A 25,037-nucleotide genomic window follows, 5' to 3' on the forward strand; every position below is an offset into this window, starting at 1 on the left:
GATGGGGAGTACTAAAATCTTTTGGAACACAAACAGATGAGCTGAAAAATAAACACATGGAGCTCAATGTATGAAACTGAAATAAATATTACCTTGTTTCACAGAAATGTAGGATTTACCAAAAAATAAGATTAGGCACTATAATGAGTACCAAAAATTATATAAAGCACGCCTGATGAAGCTGCAAAATGTGACCAATGTGAATCATTCTGTGGTTTTATTATACAAAAAGAGATGCTACATATTTAGTACCACACAGAGTAAGTTTGTTCCTTACACTGTTTTAGTCAGTTCTGAGCTTCCAACCACGTTGACAGCACCATGTCATGAGTCACTGTTAATAGCTACCTTGCTCGTTTCTGACCTGAATAAACTTTTTATAGTCTTGTGTACAGTGTAATGTTTCTCTAGCCACATTCGATATTGGAGAGGCCACCCTACGCCACCTGCACGAGCTTGGGGCAGGCCTTGTATGACCAAATGGTGAAGGTGGGTTGTTTCACCACGGTGTTCCCCGTGGTTGTGACAGCATCGCAGCGGCCGTTACTGGTGGCAACGGCAGAAGACTGTTCTTTTCTGTCACACTTTGTGTCTGCTCGATGTTCCACACAGCACTGGGGGGGAGAAAAGAAAAGAAGGGGTGTTGTGGGGTGGTGTGTGTGGTACGGGGAGCTCAGCAACCACCTCCAGCTCTGTGAGGTGATGGGGATCAGGGTGGGCACGTCCCCCCGACGTGGGCTGTCCCTCACGGCACTCCCCTGGGCTCGCTGTCCGAGGCGAGGCAGCAGCTCGCCGCCGCCGCCGCGGGTCTCCGTGCCCTCAGAGCAGCCCCTGCGCGGCCCGCCCGGTCCTGCCACGGCGCCAACTGCCAATAACCAACGGCGAACAATCGCCGCTCGCACCGCATTGGGGCGGGGCGTCGTGAGGGGAAGGCGAAGGAGGAGGGAAATCGGCGGCGCGGTTTTTCCCATTGGCGGGAGCGCGTGCTCATCTCTCCTGGCACTGCGCCCATTGGTTCTTTCTCCCAGCCGACCGACAGCCGAGCCAATGAGAACACCCCGTCCCGCCCCAGCGTGGCGCTGGGAGCTGTCAATCACCGTCTTCCCGCCGTCAATCACCCAGGCTTCGCCCCGCCCTGCCCGGACTGGGGGCGGGGCTTTCAGCACCTCGGAGAGCGGCCGTTAGCAGCGGGGCCGTGCCCGCCGCCCGCCGCCGCCCCGGGCTCGTGCTCCCACTCCCGCCCCGCGCTCGCGCCGCGGCCGTTAGCAGCGGCCGTTAGCAGCGGTCGCCTCAGGGCCGGCGGCTGCCGCAGGAGGGCGGTGGCGGGGCGAAGGGGGGTGAAGAACCGTGGAAGCCGGCTCCTGTGGCGCTGAATAGCCCAGCCCCGCAGGGCAAACAAACCTTCGGCCGCGGGAAGAGGGAGAGGGATGGAGCCTGCTCCGGCAGAGGCAGGCTGAATTTTTTGTGAATTTTGATTTTTTTTTTTTTTTGAATTTCGATTTTCGCCTTCGCTTCCCGTTTTTAACCCGCTGCTAGATGGGGGCTTGGGGAGCGAGGCGAGTGGCCGTTGCTCCATCGCTCCTCCGTCTCTGAGCATCAACCTTAGCTCTGCTGCTTGAGGATTTTTTTTTTAATTATTATTATTATTATTTCTGAAGGGACCTGCCCAAGCAGCTTGTACGTCCGACAGAATGAAGCCTTCGTATTTTTCAGTCAATTATACCTAATACCGGGTTGGCACTAAAGTGCTGCCTCACTCAGAGGACCGCTACAGACTTTCTCTGCCGCGCTACATGTAGCCGAACGTGTTACGGCGCAGCCTTTCTCCCCCACGCCCCGCAAATCTTCCTAACAGATCTTTCCGAAATGAAGAAATTTAATTTCCGCAAAGTTTTGGATGGTCTGACCGCCTCCTCGCCCGGTGGAAGCGGTGGCGGTGGCGGTGGAAGCGGGGCTGGCGGCGGCTCCGTGCACCCGGCGGGGACTGCAGGGGCTGCGGGGACTCCCAGAGATGAGGTCCAGGAGACGCTAACTTCAGATTATTTCCAAATCTGTAAGGTAAGGGCTATATCTATTCATTTTTACTACGGCAATAATAAAAGCTACTCTGCGTGCGTGTTTTTTTTGAGGGGGGCAGCAATGTGATGCCAATAAGCCTTTTTACTCGAGAACTGCAGTGGTTGTATAAGGACTTTGGAAATGAGAAGACAGCTCTCGTGTTTTGTTTGTTTGTGGTTTTGTTTTGTTTTTTCTTACTGCTGTAGAGTTGGGGTAGCCAGTAAATTCATTAAATCTTGATTTCAGCATTCAGGGGCCAATCCGGAGTTCACTCTTGGGCTCCAAACTAGTAGCAAGATTGTGGACAGAAAAGCAAATCAATTGGTGCTAGTACAAATAATGTTTACAAGTTATCAGAAATTCAAACTAGTGTGTATCTACCCCCCTCCTCTCTGTTACCATCCTCTCTCCTTTTCCTTCTCTCCTTTTTTTTTTTTTTTTTAACAAAAAGGCACGAGCTAGAAATAAAAAGACAGTGCAGTTATTGCTGAACATAGCATATCAATTATGTGTGAGAGATTGGATGTAGATTTAGGATGGTTTTTTTTTTTAGCATCAGTACTGAAGACTGTGATTATATGACAGTAAACTTAGTGGAACAGCATAAATATTAAAAGTTTCTAAATTTGTTTAGCATTGGCTTTTACATATTGGTTAGGTTCTTCAGTAGAAATTTTCTTTGAATAGCAAGCTTAAGATATCTCTGTGGTTTTTATGTTTTGTGACTGCTTTCTGCAACAAAGCTTTCAGAATAATTTTTAAGTGCACAAGTAAAAACAGTACAAGCTACTTTATATTTTTGACCATCCCTGGAATAGTAAATCATACTTTTGTAATGAAGATCAAAAAAGAGAGGTCGTATTTTTATTCTCTAGTCCCTCGCTGTTATCTTTAACTTTGACATTAATTCTGTTGACTTTGCTAGAAGTTCTGTTGGCTTCAAAAGCAGATTTTTTAACTAATGCAATTTACATCATTACAAGTAAATGAACTTCACCTATTAAGCAGGTGAATCCTCTCATTAGTCAGACACCAACTGATTTGAAATCTGGGTTATAGTCAACTCCAGCACATTCTCATTTCTTTTTGTGTTTGGGGAAGAAGGAAGAAATATACACAAGCAAGAGAAGCCTGTAAAATGGTTTGTGTGCAGATCTGTCCCAGTGAAACACAGCTTTCATAATTGCAGATGTCATGATTTTAACTCAGTTCTGTTTTCAAATACAGCTAGTGTCAAAACTCTTAGAGGGTTTATGTGAAGAAGGATAAGCCCCCATGACTTAAAGTGTCATAGACCTTTAGAAGAGGTTACACATCATTCTAATTTTTAGAGGTTTTTGGTTCTTTGCCACTCTGACCCAATGCAGGTTCAAGCCTTTTGAGTCCAATGAATCTGTAGTTTAACAGTCCCAGTGATCAGTCCATTGCAATCATATCTGTTTGCACCAGGGTTGAATTTGACTCCCTTTGTTTATGTACACAGTAATACAGCATTTTATGAAATTCCAGATATTCAGAACAGTGATTTCCCATTTTTTTCACTTCAGAAAAAGATAATGCAAATAATCAAGATACATTAAAATATCTTTAGAAGGTCTGGAATTTTAAGAATTCTGAGTAATGTTACAGTGAATACAGTTCTTCGTTTCATAGTGCCAAAGCTCTATATTTTGTATGATATATTTTTATGTTGTGTGGTATATTTGCCAAAATAAACAACATATGATTCAGAAACAAAAGCAGTTAATTCTCTGCCTTATCTCTGTATTTCCCGTCTTTGGCTTGATATTACTTGAAAACAGTTGTGTTAGGTTCTGAGAGACCTACTTAGAAACATAGGTGTATAGGAATACATTATTTTTAGAAGATATAAGTAGGAAATACTTGCCTTTCTTTTTCAATTAGAAGACTCAGACGTCTGGCTGAAATGTTCTTCACAAAGTAAATATTTGGATAGGAGAGCTTTTGGTTGCAGCAGTACTTGCTTATGAATGCACGGTACTGCAGAAGTCCACTCTATGGTATACAAAACACCGGCTTCCTTTTTTCAAGGCACAGAAGTGTACTAAAAGCAAACTTCCCCAAATATTCCATGATTATGTGTTCATAACATACCGCAGTGTGCTTATTCAACAGGCTCTACTTAATGAGCTATATTGCTGTTTCGTGCCATTACAAGCAGCTCTGAGTGAACCAACAAAAGCCCACAGGCCCCAGTCCTGCATTATGCCCTATGCAAGTGGACCAAAGGCAGTGGGACTCTACGCAGGTGCAGGGTGGAGGATCTGAGCCATAATTTGTACCTCAGTCAATTTGAATTAAACGAAAAATACATACAAACAAAGCTTTGCCTTCCCCAAGCTTTATTCATAGAACTTCTGCATTTGTTTTTTTTTTCTTTTCATGTCAAGTTACATAAGTAGTTCAGGCTGCAATTTAAGGATCCATGGTCTGTGATCTGCTGCACACAGAACTGAGTAAAGCTAACAACAGTTTTGGTTTGTTATGATCTGCAGGATCAAGTCAGATAGGCTCATAGTGTGAGTAACACCCCAAAGCATTTTTTCCTTCATTGCTGGTTATTAAATCTTCATTTAGATATGAAACGTAAAAGCTGACTCATACGTAAGAATGAGAGGGCCTTACCCTACATTCTTCACTTAAATAAATTGCCTTTTTTTAAGTTTGTGAGAGGTCTTCTTGACTAAACATACAGATCTGTTCATCTAGCAGAAAACAGCAAGTTTTATTGGTAACATACCTGGTATTATTAGTAACACACCTGAAAGATGTGTCTAATTTTTGACATTTTTGGTATGCTTATTACCATGGTGTCCTTTCAAGATAAAATTAGAACTTAATAGAAGTATACTGAATATTTCATTTTATAGTGAGATGTTCACAATGAGTTACTTTGGCCATTTATATTTGAATCATTAATGTAGTCTTCTGTATTGAAAGACTATAAATGAAATATTCTCGAAACTATTACGTATGAAATTACTGCAGCCTTTTTAAAGCATCATAAATTTATGTGTTGGTAGCTGTATTAATGAACCGGTGTCATCCTTTTTAAAGTATTCACATAAGGTGAAATTTTGTCAGAACTGTATTTTATGACAACTGGAAGCTGAAGTACATGTCATTATTTATCTAGGGCTGCTCTTGAGATTGGGGTATCCACACGGATATCATAAAGATATTGATTATTGTTCAAATTAATTGAACGTGTGAGATAGGAGTGTCATGTCCAAAACTAGGTACAATCCAGCAGAATATGTTAGTAAAGTTTGTAATAATCATAATGGGGGTAGACGTACTTTACTCGTTTATTAAGGATTTTCTGGGCCAGCCTGTGTTTGGTCATAGTGTGTAGAAATTAAAATACAGCAGTGGGTAGAGATCTCATATTATTATAGGAATTGTGAAGATAACATTTAGGACGTTGTAAATCATTTGAGTAGAACTTTGAGCAGAAAGAACATAAATGGAGAAAATGCTGATTTTCTTACTTCTGCGGAAGAGTGATTGTTGGGGGATACTGCAGTTTGGGGAAAACTGAATAAAAATGAAGATGTACATTTTTTTGAAAATATAGTGTATATTCTTCGTTAAAATAAATCTCCCATAGCGAACTGCTTGAGCTCTTCTTGAAGAACAATTGTAGGGTTGAATTCGTAGAGCAAGAGGTTAACTTTATGAAAAGAATGTTTGAAATCAAGACCACTGTTAGGAGCATAGTAAGAGTTGCACTTTACTAGACCTACAGTTAGTCTAGGCCAGTATGTTTTCTCTAACTGTACGCAGCAGCCAGATACCCTATAAAAGATTTAAGAACCCCTGAAGTATACTTCTCACTGAATTATTCCACAGACTCCGACGTTTTTGTGGCTACCTTTAAACCTAAAGCATGCAATTTGTCTTCTCTCCAAAAGTGGTCTTAACGTGTTATCACTGGGTAGTCTTGCTATGTAATAAACATCCCTTTGAACTTTGCTGTGTTATTCATATTGATACCATAGTCATAGTTTCAGTACGCACATCACCCAATCTTTATGCAAAAACCCACAGAGGCCAGAATAGTTTTAAAATTTCGTTGAAACTTGAATGGCAGCCCTTGGCTGATTACAATTGTGGCTTTCTATCCCAGTTTATCTTTAACAAAAACAGGCCCTCAAGATGCATCCAATCAGCAGGCATATTTCAAAGACAACTTCCCCTTTTATGTTTACTGCTAGCATTTAACTCCTTTGGGATCATGGCTATAATAGAAGTTGTTCTGTTTTTGGCTGAACTCCTCTTTCATGGAGTGACATTATGTAAAAACATTTTGATTTAGGTACTTCAGTTTATAGTGCCAATTTACATACCTTAATTATCTGGATTTCCTATAAGGTGGTCTTAAATTTTAGTTCCCAGGTTTCAGAGACAGTAATACTTTATTTTGATAACCTATGAAGATGAACGTTTAGCCCCTCTGATAGCAGTCAAATAGCTACTTTAAAGTATGCGCAACACGAAGATGCATTTCAGTAGTAATAAAATTCATTTGGATGGTTTTCCAAATGGCAGTTTAAGAACAATTGTGCAGTAGCACAGAATTCTATGTTAGGTTATGAAGAATAAAAAAAATCTTTGTTATAAACTGCCCATAATGTTTTAGTTAGCTAGAGTTGTTTGTTTTTTTCTGTGTTGCATCATTAGGAAGGTCACTCAGGGCTAAAAAGAAATCTGTGTGAAGATTTACATTTCAGAGAAAACCCATCTTAAATTAAGTATTAAACCTTACTCTTATCCAAAACTACAGATTCATAAATGACACTTCTGTAATTAGATGACAGTGGTATTTATGATGTGTGACGAGCGTCATGTATTTTCCTTTTTAAATGTTTGTATTAATTTGAAATAGGGTTCATCAGGGATAAAGAGTATAGCACATTAAAAGCTTCTTTTTTAAGAAATTTGAAGATATAAGCTACCTGTAGTAGTACAACTGGACACTCTTGTTTCATTCAAATAAAATACCTATTTTCTTGAATTACTATATCTGACTGTTAATCAAATACAAATCCTAAATGTATTAATGCAGACCTTTCAGGGCCAACACATGCAATTATAACTTCAAAACTGTTTTACAAATTTTAAAGTTGCAAAACAAACCACTTTAAAATTCCAATTTTCTTATGTTTGCTTGCAAATACAGCTTTTAATTACATGATCCCACATTTCTTCTGTAGGTCTTATTTAGCAGAACATGGTGTTTGCTGAATAGAAAGCACTTCAGTGTTTCTTTGCATTCTTAGAACTGAGAGCTTACCCATATATTAAGTTACCCATGGGCTTTCCCAGCAGAAGTGCTCATCACAGTAGTTTTGAAAGCGATATAAACATTAATGAATTGATCTTCACAATATTTCTCTGAGATGAAGGTATCATTATTTCTGCGGTATAGATGAGAAATTGAGACACAGAAGATCCACAATGTGGATTGTCTAGTCTCCACTCTTTTGAGTGTCCAGCTTGACCTGCTTTAAATCTACATTTTTAGCGTACGCTTTTATGCCAATTACGTCTTCCAGTTATGCCTCTCATTGTTTTCACATTCTGTTGCAAGTATCCTGCACATCTACAGACTTGCTTTTAGGCTAGTTATTCACACTGAAAACTTATATGTCCACATTATATAGTTAGAATGGCTCTGAATTTCCTTCATGTCTCAGATGACTGTGGATGAAATTCTGGCTTCAGACTGGACCTCTGAATTGTACCTAAAAAGCGTGAATGTCATCAACCTCCATAACCACAAATTGGTCAATGACAAAATGGGAACATTAGTGGCCACACGTAGAAAGCTTAATTCATGTCTCTTATTGTATAACTTTGGTTTGTCCATAGGACAGCCCAGACCGTACTATGCATGGAGTGTGGCAAAAGTTCTACAACAGAAAAATATAATTTAATTAATCCCTGTAAGCGGGGGAAAAATCATGTTGCACATGTTGCAGAGATTATTTTAGTTTGTGGATGTTCTATTTTTTTCTGCATTCTAAGGTTGACTTTGCATTTTTAGAAATATTCTTCTACTGTAATTTGGTGTGCCATTTCAAGCATTGTTTTTTATACAAGGATTCCTCAATATCAAACATGGAACACTTGGATAAAGAATTGAAATTCAGCATACACTTTTTCCTCAAAAGAAAGAGAGAATGTTCCTCCTCAGTGAAAATATGTATTAAGGGCAGCTTGGAAATCTCTGTGTTCAGGGGTCAATTTTTCACAGGCACTTGATCATCATGACAGAACTTCTTGTTTTCCTTTCTTGACCTGGTGATTGGAATCCTCAGACACCTTGTAAATGGTCAAAACCCATGAGACATACCGAGGCACACAAAGCCTTCACATTCACAAACCGCAGACCTGTCCCCCTGCAGTCGGGTGTGGTAATGCTGTTTCTCATGCTGTGATAACTGTACTGAGCTTATACCTGGGATTTAGGGTTTTTCTCACAAAGTTAATCCCCATACCCAGGTTTTCTCTTGTTGTCACTTCTTTGTGTCCCATCATTTTTATCCCCTTAACTTTTACCCCTGATAGAGGGAATCAGACACACTGTATATAGTGAGACTACAGCTACAACTGAGAAAGTTTCTCACTGCTGTAGTGGGAAAAGCAACGGTGACTCTTCTAAGAGGGTGGAAGAAATTCAGTCTGGATTGCTTGTATCTCAGGGAGTGTTCTAATCGTAAAGATGTCTTGTAAAGCGTTGGACATATAAGCAATGTCCTCAGTGCAGGCGGACTAAATCTCAGATAGACCCCATTTTTAGTTGGTTATTTTAGATGACTCTCTATTCATATCTGACTCCTATTCTGAAGACATCTGATTCTCCCTGGTGAATGGCATATGCCCAAATCATTTTTTGAGGTCTGTATGAAAATCTTCCATTTATGCTTCTCATTGTGGAAGGTTAGTATGTTCACTTTATAAACAGAAAAGGAAGCAGTAGAGAGGTGAACAAATGTGCCCAAAGCTATGTGAACACACTGGTTTATTGGCTATACTAAGAAACTGTGTTTATAAAAGCAGCTTATATGGATATATTAATTTGTCACAATGTATGTTAGAATCACGATAGGAGGAAGTTAGAGGACTGTGTCATTAGAAGTGTAAGTAATGTGCATCTGTGGAAAGAAGAGAAAGTGATATTGTTAGGTACAGATGGCTGGTAAACATGCTCAAATGTAATAAGATGTTATCTTTGTACAGTGCTGTGTCCATTTCTAACAGTTCACCAGCAAAGACCATGAATAGTAAAAAACAGTAGAGACAATCTGTTGCCTGTAGCTAGGGTCAAAGTCTGAAGAGGTGCACTTTTATGGTTCCATTGCAATAATATATATTGTATACAGTATTGGGAAAAAAATAAAAAATGACCCTTAATATCTAGGGATTTGAATTAAGGAATGCATGTACTCAAAAGTAGCCCGACTGAATTTAGTGGGATATTGTGCAGATATAGGTGTATATGGTAGCATGCCTTCTTGCAGAATTTAAATCTCAGCAATTAAACATCGTTACCAGTATTTCATAAAAACATCTCCTATGTAAGAATGCTAATGTTGTGAAGTCAAATGGTCAGAAGTCACATTCCTTATTCAGCTATTGTAGACATATTATATATGTCTGTATGTGTGGCAATCTAGTCTTTATTGCATCTTATTTTCTTGAAATGTCTGCTTATATATTGTTCCTATCATCCATCACATTTGGTCTAAACAGTACACAAAGCATGGGATGGATGGATGCTGTTCTGTGTATGTTCTTTGCCACAGTTTCTGTGAGTAAGTTTCTGTATTATCCACTGGACATCACAAAAAGTCATAAATTGTGAACTCTGAACCTCTGCCTTGTACAACCCATTCCACCTATTGTATCCTTTAAGGGTGTGTATGTGTTTTCAGTTACACCTGCCCAGCATCGGTTTTATTACAGATCCATTCCATCGTAGCTGTGGATAAAAGTTAATTGTAGCAGGTCCAAAGAACCCTGGTTCATTCGTTGTTTCTCCCTACATATATTTTTAATTGATCACTGAGTGAGGCAAAGGCAGGAAAACTGTGATTATGTAAACGGAGATCTGATTCTTATGATCTTTGACTATTGTGTATTCATTTGTGTCTGTGAGCTATGCCCTTGGTACCGTTGTGGCCAATACAGGAGGGAATAGTCAAGTGCAAGATTTGCTGGATTTCACTGCTGGATTTCACTGAGAGGGCAAAAAGTTGCCACAAAATATCTACATTCCATTCGGAATGTGTCTTCACCTTACATGAGTTGAGATGCTGGCCAGTATCTCCAGATTAAATTCTATATTCAACATACAACGTACAATATGCATACAGCAAGAAGGTAGGAGAAGATTAATTACGAATTAATAATAACTAGTAAGCAATGTGGTAAATGCTTGTGATGTATTGCTAGTCTCACATAAGCAGGCAGGCCAAATTGAGCTTTGAAATCTGTGGATATTTTTTTAAGTTATTTTACATTAAAGGAAAAGGCAAATTTAGTTTTATTGACGTTTGTGGCATTTATATTACATATGATACACTACAGCTGATAGAAGGTCCTTCTGTAAAGGGCTGATGTCCTATATCTTCTCAATAGTTTCACTAGCAAGAGTAGAAAGCCTCTTATAGCATATTTACTGAAAAGGGGATGCAATTCCTTCACTACATTTTCCGTTCTCCTTCCTTTTTGCATATTTCTCTTGCAATTTTTAAAATTGAGAGCCCTTTTAGAAAGAATGAGAAGGGAAGAGATGAGAACATTTTGCACCAAATGTCTTCGCTTGAAATTAGGATTTCTCCAAAGAGGATAATACCTACCTTGGGATGATTATATTCCAGAGTTACCCTTTCTATGCTGTAAGTCAGTGCAGTGCTAGATGTGGCAAGACGGTGCAGTTTTGCCACAGAACATTCATTTAAATAGAGCAAACAAGACTAAAATGCAGCCACTCTGCTTTGAAGGGGGGGGGGGGGGGGGGGGGGGCAGAACGAGAGGGGCACACTAAACCATCTCCAGAATTCCCTTCCAACCTCACCTATGCTGTGAACTGGGAATAATGTAGTATGGGGATCTATGTCATGTCATTTAATTGTGGATTTTTCTGTCTGAATTATATTCACTTTTCATTTTTGAGGTACTACACTATATTTCAGCAAACAGTCATGAGGATAATACTTTTTGAAATTCAGAAGGCCTTATTTTCCTCTTAAATTGACTGTTTGTATCTATATGAATCCCACACGAATAGGACCATTCTGATTTGATAGTGTTTAACATCCAGTTTGCAGAACTGAAAATGGCAGTGGAAAATCATATTTCTGAGCTTTCTGCAGATGATTTTGTAATGAAAAGAGCAACTTCAGTGAAGATTGTAAGATTTATTTTTCATTTTAGTTATTTGTTTTGTTTGTTTGTTTTAAGTAGTTATCTGAAAGATACATTTGGATTTACTATTTTGGGACCAAATAATGCCTTTTTGAACCATCTGATATTATTATCTGCCTTCACAACCTCCTGTGGTGACAAGTTTCAGGAGTTCATTACCTGTTGTGTAAGGAAGTATTTTCTTTTTCTGTTTTAAACTAATCTTTCACTTGTGTGGCTCTGTGGATTTGCTGAATAACAGGTCCACTTTCAGCTTATCCACCCTCTCAGTTCAGTAAATCTCAGTCATATCCTCCCACAGCCTTCTCCTCTCCAAACTGAAGTCCCAGCATTTGGAGCTGCTCCTGGTAAGGCTTGCCTCCGTCACCTTGAGCATTAGCTGCCTTACATGTTTCACTTCTGACACCACTGATTCTTCAGGTGTGAAGACCAGAGGTGTGTACAATACTCAAGATAAGGCCTCACAAAGGTTTCATCTAGAAGCAAAATGATGCCCTTCATGCTATTCTCTGTACTGTTCCTGATGATCTTCAACATTATTCAGCGTTTCGGGTTGCTGCTACATATTAAACCAAAGACTTCAGAGGAATGCCAACTGCACCCACAAAGTCACTTTCCTGGGTTGTAAATGTTAGCTCTAAATTCAGCATTGTGTAAGCTTAGTGAAGATACATTTTTTCCTACATGCTGTATCTATCCATACTGCAGCTAACTTATCACCCTTTTGCCCACTTACTCAGTTTGATAAGGTCTTTCTGGAACAGATTTCTGTAAGTACTGCATTTGACTACCTGAAAGAGGTTACTATCAGCTATGAACTTGAAGATCTTAGTCCAGTACCTTTTCTAGATCATTAAAGATAATGAATTATATTGATCCAAGAGCGAGTCCATGGAGTACTCTACTTCTGAGTGTTCTTCATGGGAAAAATGCATTAAACCCTATCCTTTGTTTCCTGATCTTTAACCAGCTTTCAGTCCATAAAAAAGCCTTTTCTCCAGTCCCATGGCAACTTTGTTTCTGTGATAACATTACTGTGGAATGTTACTGGGAGGCTTTTGGAAAACTCAGATATGTCCATTCATATCCCTTTTATTTGCATGCATACTGACAGCTTCATAGAATTACAGAAAAGTAGTTAGACAGGACTTCCCACTGTAGAAACTCTGCTACCTTCTGCAGACCATTTTCGTACATGTGTTCCATGATCCTAGTCTTTATTTTACCATCTTGCAAGGGGTAGAAATCAGCCTTCACAGTCTGTAGCTCTAGAGTCCTTTTTGCAGGTAGTTTTTCCCATGTGGCAGTTTCTAGCTTTTATGTGCAGAGAGACACAGAGCAAAAGAACTATCCATAGGAATCTTTATCTTAAAAAAAAAATAATATATAGCTCGTTGTTAGAACCACCTGTGAACATGCTTAGATGCCCTGGCTCCTAGTGCAGGGTAAGAGCTAAATGGAATCCAAATTATACACCATGTGAAAAATTGCACTGGATGCTACGTATTACTACTAGTGAGACTTTCATTTTTCAGCTACTGAAAAACATTGTGATATCTCAGACAGAATGGGACTGTTGTTATGTTCTGTACAGCATATTAAAATGTTCATTGGTAGAATACTGGCAAGTCCAAATAATCAATTTCTTGTATTCATCTAGGTAAAATGGTTATATAAAGGTTACTTTAATAATATGTACGTGCAATTCACTGTAGGAGTATTTGAGTGAAGTGATTTTCATCACTTTTAAAATAGCATAACAGAACTAAATGCGGATTTATGCTGAAATCATAGCTGCATTTGTAATTGTTCTGTTTCAAATAAAATGTTTCAAATATTGCATATAAACTTCGTGTCCTAGGGAGTGCAGACTACCTCTAGAGACAGCATACCAAAAAAGGTGACATAAAAGAAAGCGGGATAATGTGGAGAAAAGCAGTCCTGGCTCCATCTGCTGTCTGCTTTTTCTCTTCCTTATTTTGGTACCTTCTTTTTTAGGATAGTTAAGGATGGCTAAGGTCCTATGCTCATGAGAACACAGACTGATGCTTTAGGGTACTTTTTCTGTTTTTGTCTGCTATTGAGATAGTTTAATTTTAGAAAAAAAAAAAAGGGGGGGGGGGGAGAAAAAACAAACCAACTTCTTTGTTTTGCATTTTCTGTTCACCGTTGCTAGTTTTGGTCAGTATCGTTCCTACTTGACACAGCTCAGATGAAATAGGAACATTTTTGTCACCCTAGTATCAAGTTAATTTTGTAACCTTCCCCTCTTCTTCATTTGTATTAGTAAATGCTGTAAGCAAGTCCAGAAGCAGTGCCAGAATTGTTGCTCATTCTTACACATACAGTTCACATGAGTTCCGTCAATATGTAACAGAAAAATCTATTTTCTCATGTCAATTTTTCTTACAGTCCTTGGAAATAGAAGGGTTGTTGGACTAAGTATAAGGAGAAGAGGCTGGGAGCCTGAAGGGCTACAGCTCATGCCTGTTCTTCTAGGCTTGATCTTCAGAATTGCCTCTGAGGCTGCTCTAATTCGTGCCAAAATCTCAAGTGTAAAGGCATCTTTTTCCATCTTAACTGTGTACATTATAGCTTGGCTCTCCTTCCAAGCTGTTTTTGTCCTTTGTTTGGAGTTGTAATAAATATAAATATTTTACTTGAAAATTGTAATTTACTTGGAGGATCAATAGACGTCAACAATATTTTTGTACTACAAATGGAAGAATTTTGCTTTCACAAGAACTTCCAGGTTGGACTAGGTATAAATACTCAAATTTGAAAAATGGCTGCAAAATAGAAATAACACTTTTGAGTCAATCCCTAAGTTCAGGGATATTTACTGAGGTATGATTCTGAAAATATGTACATTCCTGTGCCTCTAGAGAGTAGATCTGTGTCAAAACAGGGCCTAGATGAAATTTCTGAATGAAAAGTCTGACTGTGTGTAGATTGCGGAAATACTGAAATTACAAAAAAGATGTAAATGCATAAGCAAGAATTACAGATTTTGATCTTTACATTCTCAGATCTGAAAAGCAGAACTCTAAGCTCCACTGAGAGCTAAGCATCAGAAAGGCTTGTTTTGACTGGAATTGCTACAAATTCAAACTTTGTTATAGAGAGGATTTAAAAAAATAATAATAATTAAAAATAATCCTTTGTGGAATATGGTGGTGTTTGGTTTGTTTGTTTGTTTGTTTTTTCTGCTACGGAAGCATTTATTTGCAAGAGTACAGACATCTAAAATATAATAGAAAATTAATAATGCAGTTAGGCCAAACATTAGACACACTGGAAAATACAGTTCGTAATTCCTGATGGTTTTGTGACGTGAGAGGTAAAAGCATTTTTACAGTATGTAAGTCTAGTCACAGCTTATGTGTCAAATATGAAATTATGTATTCTGAGTAATTCTGCCCCTTGAGAAGATGAAAAGGTTAAACATACATACATACACACGCGCGTACACGCACACAAACAAACACACAAAGCACAAAATAAACCAGATACAGAGTTGTGGAAATCTTTGATAAGTGTCTACATTAACATAAAATGAGTTATGATTCAACGGCTTACTGAGCTAGCATATGCTTTTAGATTTTTGCAGTCTAGAAACTAGTAATTAGATTTTTTTTTTAAAGACATCCCTTATCAGCAATAATTAAGATATGAGATGAGTAAGGTTTCTCTTAAGGAAGTGTTTATTTGCTGAAAAACATACATTTGGTTGTTCCCAAACTACTTGTGAATATCAGTTCAAGTGCTTCCATCTGGAATGAAAGAAAACAGAGTTGGAGTGATACAGCTGTAGCAATCATCATCTGCCTTTTACTCAACAGGTCGTGCAATTAAGGAATCCCTTTTGTAGAAGTTGTTCCATAGGGACTGCTGAATGCTTCAGCTGATACGGTTCATGAACAAGATAATCTCAAGGAAGATAAAATATCTGAAAATATTAAATTCCATTCAGTCCAAAGCACTTCCTCTCCAATCCTAACCATATACTAATAAATAAATAAATAAATAAAATGGAAATAAAAATATGATATTTGGTACCCAATTTTAGGTAAAGAATCACATCCATTAAAATTTGTTTGTTTGGTTTGGTACTATTTGTATAGTTTAGTCAAGTTATTTTTAGTCTTGTGTTGGACTTTTCCATCATGAGATTTTTCCTCCTAACAATCAGGCAAGTCATATTGGTCATAGCTTCCAGGTTAAGATAACTTAAAATATTACTTCAGGCAGTCTCAAACTCAAGGATGCATAGCATCACACTTAGTTCATTTATTCCCCAAGGTATCTCTGAAAAATGAGAATTAAAAGCGTAGTATTGTAAATTAAGAAAGGTTGAGTGGTTCCGTTGTTCATTTTGAGAACATCTTTGTTGTCTTTGTTTTTAAAATTGATATTAAGGATTTTTGCCTCATAGACTCAATTCAGTTTATTGGTTTATTGGATTTCTTCCCCTGGACATGTTCCATTTCTGTCCACTGTGGCTGTTCTGGTGAGGCTGAGGCTGTTTGTTGCAGTGTTTTAAAAGCATATTACATGTCTTTTTTTCAATCTACAGTTACAGCTGCCTTGCATATTGAGGTTGTCTTTCACTATACTATATAAGGAATATATACCAGTTGTACATTGGCATATGCTTTGCAATCTACTTTGTTACAGTAAAAACATATAAAATGTCCAAGTAAAGAGCATGTCTAGAAATTGGCATGAGTGAAATTCACCTCTGTATTCAAAATAATGATATATTTTAATACTGTTCTGGAAATGTATTGCAAATAATACAACATAAAGCAAAATGTAGATTATCTTCCTGCACTTGTAAAATAAAACATACATGCTTTTATTTTGTTATTTGTGATTACATTTCATTCACTTTTTTCATTTGTTCTCTTTCAGACGGTTCGCCATGGTTTTCCTTATCTACCCACTGCCTTAGCTTTTGACCCAGTTCAGAAAATTCTGGCAATTGGAACGAGAACAGGAGCAATACGAATGTATCCTTTCATATTCATAATTTATATGATTTCTATGTATTTGTAATGCAGTGATGTGAATCATCTTTACATCTGCAAGCACTCAGGTAAGGTTGCAGGTTATGATGCTATGTTACATCTCATTTTGCTTTGCTATATGGACTGGAAAATGATGTGCTGTTGAGGAATTACCATTAGTTTCTGAAAGTGTCCAAAGGAAAAATTTTGAATGAGTTCTTGGTGTATGGTTTTGGCATATACCGGTTAACATAAAGCAGAATTATTTTTTGTTTTCAGCAAGTAAAAGTAGAGATTTTTCAGTGTGTAAAGGTAAACTACAATGTGGTGATAAGCAAGGTGTAAATGTTGTCCTAGCAATAAATAAATTCACTGCTGCAATGCAGCTAGCCAACTGGAGACACTGTAGATATCAATGTATGAGATACTGTTTAGACTCTCCTAACTGAATGGTGGGAAATCGGTGATTCTAGGGCACGATTCATTTCTTCCTGGAGGAGATGTTTCAAGTAGTCGGATGAAACAGTTTAAAAGTGTCTGTTTCTCTTCATTAGTTACAAAGGTACGTTAGTGCCAGAACCTTACAGGTATTTTTATACTGCAGGAAGTTTAAGTTGGATGTCTACACAGAATAAATTGGATATAAATGTACTGAAAATTTGAACAACTTTGGTTATCAAAAAATAGTAGGAGAATATTTAAATGTGATGTATTTCAAAATGTTTCTCTGACTAATTTTCTTAATTTTTCTTGGTTCAAATGTATTCCAATCTGGTAAAACTACATATGAAGTAAGAAAAAAGAGAAGAAAGAATATTACAGGAAGATTTAAGAGTTACAGGATACAGAAGTAATAAGCCAATACTTTTTACAATCTCTTGTAGATAAATAAATTCCAGGGTTGAAAGTAGGGGACAGTGATATATAAAATACCGATCAAAGGCAGGTGACAATCTAAAAAAAATTTCCTCCTGGAGAACTAATCTGTGCCTCATGTAACATGACTGAAACTTTAATTTCCTCCATTTTTGGGTGCTCTTGCTCTGAATGGTTGTGTTTACATAAGCCTCATTTTCTTTCCACAAGACTCAACAGAACCAGTTATGCAACAAGCTGTGCTTCAGTGATTCTACTCTTAATATATATCTGGATGAAATAGATTGAATATATTCCATTCAACATAATTACAAAATAGAAAATCCCCTTGAATTTGTGCACTTCTGGGAAAGTGCAAGTCCAGTAGTCACGTTTTCTTCTTTAGGGAGTTATGAAAGGTTAGAAAGCTGGAGCTTTTCTTCAGGAAGATTCATAGATGTGATGTCTTCTATGAGTGGGGAGACTGGGAATTTCATAGGTAATGTAGGTATTGTAGGAAGAAGACCTTACAGAAGATTGACTCCCAAGCCCACCACTTCTTTCCATCTCAGCAACCTGGCTTGTGTAGGAGCAGAGCTGCTACTGGCTAAGCATCCTATACCTATGAAAAACCCTCAAGAAAAATGCAGATGCAGAGCCTGAATTAATACATTTTCATGCAGAAGTAAGTTAAACCTGCATGTCACTTGCCACAGGAATGGAACACACAGCAGAAAATAGGCTGTATCCCTCACTTTGTATAAAACTCTATATAGATCATCTATGGAAATGGATTATTGAAGGGTCAGAGGAAGAAGGGAGAGGAATGTTTTTCAAAGTACCTTCTCCTTTAATATCTCTTCTCCGGCTTTGCTAGTGAAAGCCTACTTCATTTACGGGAAAAATTTCTAGGACCTGAATCAAACAAAGGCATCAAAATTATCAGATAGTATGATTTTTTGAGTGATATGTCATCTCATAACATAAATGCCTCTCAGCTTTGGCACACGGAGCCTTGTTTGCTTAATTGAGCACAGAGTTGATGGGAGCTATGCTTTGAAGACAGTGTGTGCCATAAAAAGAATTACTTATTTATTCATTTTAACTGAGGCTTCTCAACTTGGCTCTCAAAGGTTCACAGAACATATTATATAAAAGCCTCATCATGGACTAATAACTTTGTCTTTGTACGCAGCAATGAACAGTGATCAGTGAAACAGGGCCTGGGACCACACAGTGAACAAGACTCATTTAAGCCAATTGTGTTGCAGCCATTTGTAATTGTTGAAGTCAGGCAGTAAGATTCAAGCCAAGATGTAAAGGTTTAGTATTACTTATGAAAATACATTTTTTAATGGATTTTCTTAAAGTAAGCTAAAAACAGTAAAGTTTTTTATGGTTCTCTGTTTCCACAGTATCCTGTAAAAGTAGTTTTTAATAGAGCAACACAATTTCATTCTGCAATGAATGTGTTATATAACAGAATGAAAGAATTTGTTCCACACATTCATCATTTTCTGATGGCGAAGCTGGTGCTTCTAACCAGTATTGTGGACAGCGTAAAAGCACAAACTGGTTACCATCAGAGAAATGCAACCATTTAATTATTTATTTATTAACAACAAAAAGGCACAGGTTGGACCAAACTCTGTTGTGCTGGGCAACACAAAGGCATAGCAAGTTTATGTTTAGTATTCATGTAACAATGTAGAGTAAGTTTTCCTGTGACCAGTGCAAGTCATGTGACGGTATGGTTGCTTCCCTGTCTTTCCAAAAGGCTCACAAAGTACTGGGCTGTCTACTGGTCACAAGTTAACAATTCTCAAAGGATAAGCTCTTTCCAAAGAAAATGAAGCATGTACTTCAGTGTTGAGAATAAAGGCTTAACATCACTGCTTCGGGTGATCATTTCAAATGATCCAGCAGCACTACTGAAATTGACTATTCTAAATTGGCCTGAAATAGAGGATATTATTCATAAATTTCCATTACAGTACAGAGATAAATGAAAATTCATTGTGGAATGAGAGTCAATTTGCCTTCTCCTAGATTTCTTTTCAGGCTGCTTTAGATGTAACAGAAATAGTTCTATAGCAATGGGAATTGCTGTTGCTATGCTCTAGTGATCCTAGCAGTCTCTGTGGGATTCTCAAGGAACTTCAGAAAATGATGTAGCTTTTACCTGCATCGCTGTCTGCTGGGTGCTGGATCCTCACAGGAGAGCTATGCTCCATCCCCAGAAAGAGTGCACTGCAAATCTCTGATGAAAGAGTTTCTTCCTGTTACCAACATGTGGTACCAAAACCTGCAAGCAAAGGGCAAAACACCCAATCTAGAAACAATTGCTTTATCATCTGGTCATCCTTCTCATTCATCCTAAACACAGAAAATTGTATTTCCCCTCTAAGGACAATTCTTTCCCTCTTTGAAGCCTGTTCTCAACACCCATACTTGGATCATTGCTCAGATCATGTCTTGTTGCCACTTTGTCTGGGCTATCCTTGCTTCAGGCAAACATGTTCAGATGAAGAAGGGCAATGAAATTGACTTCCTTTTCTTATTGTCTCCATGTACTTCTTCTCTAGTCCTAGTCTGGAGAACCTTCTGACATTACACACAATAAAACAAAGCATGCAGTCTCTAATTACTATCAGAGAATGTACATCACTATACAAGGTGGAAAGAAATTAAGAAACTTGGTCAGACTGATGTCTCTTCCTCATTTCAGGGGAAAAGAAGACTAGGGTTCTGTCACATCCTCTATCTGAATAAAATCAGTGTTGTTAGCAATGATTATTCCAAGAGCAGACTCGTAGAAGTGGCATGTTGCTCTCGAGTTTCAGGATACATATTTCCATATTGTCATTTATCCAGCTCACAAACACTTGCAAAAATTCATTATAGGTACTTTACAGAATCACTGGGTCTTTTCCCTTTGACTTCTTCCATCACATCAAAGATGTGCTTAGCCAATATAGCCGCCTACTTCAGGTATATGAGCATCTACATATTATTATACTGAGTCACTGATTATTGGTGGTCAGCTGCAGTAACAAATTCTGAAAGATACTATTCCATAGCTATTATCATCTTTGCTTATTAAGAAGTGAGGGAAAGTTTAAATCCAGTGCAAAGAAAAGTACTGGATCTGGAGTGGCCTCCACACCATTAAAAGCTTATCCATCATCATACAGGCTTAAATTAATAATACATCTTTGGACATATTTTTACTGTTATCTATTGTTATCAATAATACACATTCTTTAGATTGACAGGCTTCATGTTGGAAGGGTTGGTGCCATGGGGCAATGAAATCTTGTTTTTCATTCTTTGTTGCTTAAGCAAAAAAGCAAACCATCCACAACATGTGAAAGGCCTTTCTAATAGGTATAACAGCTTGCCATATTACAATGTCACCAAACATTACAGTAGCCATTTTATTCCTAAGCAAAAATGTATTCCAATTCACTAACACATGAAAGTAGAGTTGATGCTCTGCCCCAACCTTTCACTTAGCCGCACAGTCCTGATGCTTTCCTTGTTCTGACTCCAGTGCTCCACAGATCTTTCCAAAAGCACTCCAATTCACTAACCTGGTGAAATACTTTTTCAGTTCTGCTGTGTTACTTATCTGATAGATTGTTAACTGGATTAGTAGTGCTTACTTCTGGTGCTTGTCAGAGTGATGCATAAGGAGGCTGGAAGGAGTGCATAGTTGGGACTGGACAGGAAGAGAGATGGAGGAGAGACAGAAATTTAGGCACTAAGGAGCAGGTCCTTAAATTGAATCATCTTACCTTATGAAATTACTTTCCAGAAATTCAACTGTGACAGAAAGCAGTTGTCTCTGAACTTTGCCACAAAATGTAGAAATAGCCTTTCAATTTTGAGTGGTATGAAAGATGGCCTACTTTTCGGTCATATTTAAAAACTCTTTGTGTGGATCCATTTGCAAATCAGAACAAAATTCTGTAGGCTCTTCTCAACAGAGATTCTGCTTTTGGACCATATTGGGAACAATTTTTCTAGCCTATTTTGTGTGTTTCTTCCCATGCTTTGATAGCAGGGGTATTTTTGGAATGTAAAATATGGTACAGCAATACTTATTTTAATAGATACATCTTTTGAAAAATAAAACACGGCTTCAAGGCTCTCTCAGTTCTTTCCATGAAATAGCCCATAGTCATATATCTGACTCCAGAGTTCCTATCCTAAGTAAAGGGGAAGGTGAAATCTAAACCTAAGATAGCTCTACTGAACAGCATGGATATTCAGCAGCTGATGTACACAGAGAGACCATGTTAGGGGGAAGTACAACTCGGGATATTTGTGAGCTCTAGAGAAAATCAAAGAGCAGTAATTAAATCATCACCTGTGGAGTTCTGAGGAGACTTGGAATTTTAAAGTAGTTAAAGGAAGCATGATAAAGAATGCTTGATGTCAGGTTGGACATCAGGATGGATATATTTAAAGAAAGCAATATAATGTAAAGTGATGGTCTTTCAGGATAGTGGCATAACATCTAAGTATAAAGTGTGGCAGGTTTACTCTCCCTAAAACTGCTGTCTCTTAATCTAAACAAGGCTTCACTAGATCTTCATCCTTAAAATAAGCTGTCTTCCATGCTGTTTACTCTGTGTGATTTATTGCGCAGATGGAATGGGGGAAGGGCAGACAAGATCATAAAACTAAAGTTCTGGTGTTTGATTTGGAAGAACCATTGATGCGTTTCATCTTTATCTCATTGTGGAATATATTTGGGATTTTTCCAGAGTGCTTGAGTGACTCAGGAACACAAACCTCACTGAGTCAGTACTCCTAACATAAGTTTTTCTGAAAATCCCACTGGTAATCAATACATACATACGTGTATTTTTATATGCATGGATACCTAAATGGGTTATTAGAGAAATGAATTTAATGTCAATCTACAAGAACAAAAAAGTATAAAAGATATAAAAATATTCAAATTAACTTGTATGATTATATCTGACAGACCCAGAGTTTAGGGAATTTTAAATCTGTTCTGAGATTATTAAATATCTGTCTATGTGTGCACTCATATGTGTGTACATATTAGGCCTCTGCATATACGCTTATATTTGGGGCCATTGGTGTCCTGGGTCTGTTTCATGCATTATAAGTAAACAGGTTAAATATGTTACAGTTAAATGTATTGGGCTTACCGCACTTTCAAATGATGTTTATCCAGGAGGAAAAAAAAAAAAAAAAAAGAGCCTGACATCTGTAAACAAATTACTAAAAAAATAGATTTTAGTGTATTTGGAGATGCACATAAAATTGGCATACAGGTGGATGGATCTGGCAGGATTTTGATCAGAGCTGATGACTGCATTTATGATCACTATCTGAAAAAAATACTTTCTGTGTGTTTGTTTCAACAATTTTATTGAGTTTATTAATAATTAAAAAAAAAACTTACCATGATACTGAAACGTTGCCTAGTGGTGATAGGCAACTTTCTCAGAGAATTGGTGTGTCTTAATTAGATTCTGGGTGACCTATAGGGGTTTTCACCTTTTCCTACCTTTTTTTGTTCAAAACTTTCATCAACAGGAATGTCTTCATGCATAGGAAGTAATGCACATCAATCTGTTCTCCCTTCCAACCTGCTAATTATCTTTTTAGACAGATATTTACGACCTACATTTGGCAAACGTCTTTAAAATACAGAAATTTGAAGTCAACCTATGCATTTAGTTATTTATCCTCTCTTTTTTTTTTTTTTTTTTTTTTTTTTAATCTAGGGAATAATTTTGGTGGGAGAGAGAATTGATATTTCTCCAAATAGTTTAGGAAAACTACTATCCAGCAAAATAGCAAACCCAAAGTATATAGGTACATGCATATAGTGGGATTCTTTTTTTGTGCTGTGAAAAAAAGACCCATTTCTGTCTTAGGTATAGAGATCTGAAAAATGAGGAGATGGACAGAACAGAACCTATGATCTCATTCAAGAGAGGAGGAGGGAAAGGTTTCCTTGATGAGGTCATTTTTGCTCATCCATGGCCAACTCAGTCCCTCTTTCCCTAACCATGACCTACTTCACTCTACTTCTTATAGTCATTACATTTCTATTCCTCAGCCCTGACTCCTTCCTTTACTTAGTGGAACAGCAAGCAAGCAACATAATCTCAATCTCCACCTTTCTTCTGACCCGTGCAAAGCAGCATCTGAATTATATATTTTTCTAAGGAAATTGTTCAAGTCAAGAAGCAAGACGTTTCCTGAGTGCTGCACATGTAGCATTCAATGCCAAACATGAGTATAGAAGGAATAATCAAAAAAGAGCATCATTGGAGAAACCAATCTTGTCCAAAAGGGGTTGTGGATCAAGAGCTATCAGAAAGTGAATGGTTGAAGTAGGCAAATCTTAGGAGGCACTGAAGAATGTGACCGTGGCATCAGTATCATCATCCAAAGGAAGTGCAGGGAGGGAAAATGTGGCAACCTGTTCCTTTTTAGTTTTGGTGTGAAAGAGGTCAAAGGTAGTTTAGAAATTTGCATGTAGAAGTCATCACCACTTAAGCACATTTCTTCCAACCCACTCAGCCCCCTTCTGGACACAAAGTAAATTCATAGGTCTCCTCAATAAGTTTGAAAAGTAGCATGTACATGTGTACTGTCCTTAATGGCTAAATCATTTGCAGAATTTGGGAGTTAATGCTGAAAAAAAACTAGGCCTCACTATTCCTGTCTGAAGGAAAGGCTGTCCTGAGTCTTTGCAGAGAGCACCTATGATTTAGAGGGACATAAGGCCTTGCACTAAGTCAAGCACTTTTGACTTACCCCTACATGTCTTAAGGGGCAGCCAAACCAGGAATGGGCTCCGTCATTGTCAGGGCCTATTCTCAAGACCCAGCAGCATGGAGGTATGCAGCTTCTGTTGTGAATAAAATGGGATGGGACAGGATAGGACAGGACAGGACAGGATAGGATAGGATAGGATAGGATAGGATAGGAAAGTTCAGTTGGAAGGGATCTTTAGAGATCGTGTAGTCCAACTGCCTGATCACTTCAGGGCTAACCAAAAGTTAAAGCATGTTGTTGAGGGCATTATCCAAATGCCTCTTGAACACTGACAGCCATGGGGCATCAACCACCTCTCCAGGAAGCCTGCTCCACTGTTTGACCACTCTCATGGGAAAGAAATTTTCCCTAACGTCCAGGCTGACCCTCCCCTGGCACAGCGTTGTGCCCTTCCCATGCATCCCATCATCAGTGACCAGGAGCAGAGGCCGGCACCTCCTCTGTGCTTCCCCTCCTCCAGGAGTTGCAGAGAGCTGTGGGGTCGCCTCTCAGTCTCCTTTTCTCCAGACTAGGCAACCCAGGTGTCCTCAGCCTCTTCTCACAGGACATGTGTCCAGCCTTTTTACTAGCTTTGTTACCCTCCTTTGGACACATTCAAGTACATTAACGTCCTTTTTATATTGTGGAGCCCAGAACTGCACACAATATCCAAGGTGAGGCTGCACTAATGCTGAATGTTATGGGAGCTCTGACCATTTTTTGACCTTTTTTGACCAGCTGGCTATGCTGTGTTTAATGCACCCGAAAATTGGTTTGCCCTCTTGGCTGCCAGGGCACACTGCTGACTCATGTTGAACCTGCTGTTAGCCAGCATCCCCAGTTGTGATA

At 38.4% G+C, this 25,037-nt stretch overlaps 1 protein-coding gene across 9 annotated transcripts in view; it reads left to right on the top strand.

Annotated features, from left to right (window-relative positions):
* The first annotated feature begins 1,162 nt into the window (after positions 1 to 1,162).
* The window catches only part of STXBP5L (syntaxin binding protein 5 like), a 203,018-nt gene continuing 179,143 nt past the window's right edge, over positions 1,163 to 25,037 (top strand). For 4 of the 9 annotated variants that reach the window (XM_040572017.1, XM_040572035.1, XM_040572024.1 and 1 more), the window contains exons 1-2: positions 1,166 to 2,058; positions 16,429 to 16,526. In XM_040572017.1, coding sequence (XP_040427951.1) covers positions 1,867 to 2,058; positions 16,429 to 16,526 — 290 coding nt within the window. In that variant the 5' untranslated portion in view covers positions 1,166 to 1,866. Of the gene's footprint in view, positions 2,059 to 16,428; positions 16,527 to 25,037 lie in introns of all 9 variants that reach the window. The other 5 variants (XM_040571976.1, XM_040571997.1, XM_040571986.1 and 2 more) reach the window with 3 other exon arrangements.

The sequence above is a fragment of the Cygnus olor genome, chromosome 1 (assembly GCF_009769625.2).
Source record: "Cygnus olor isolate bCygOlo1 chromosome 1, bCygOlo1.pri.v2, whole genome shotgun sequence".
NCBI lineage: Eukaryota > Metazoa > Chordata > Aves > Anseriformes > Anatidae > Cygnus > Cygnus olor.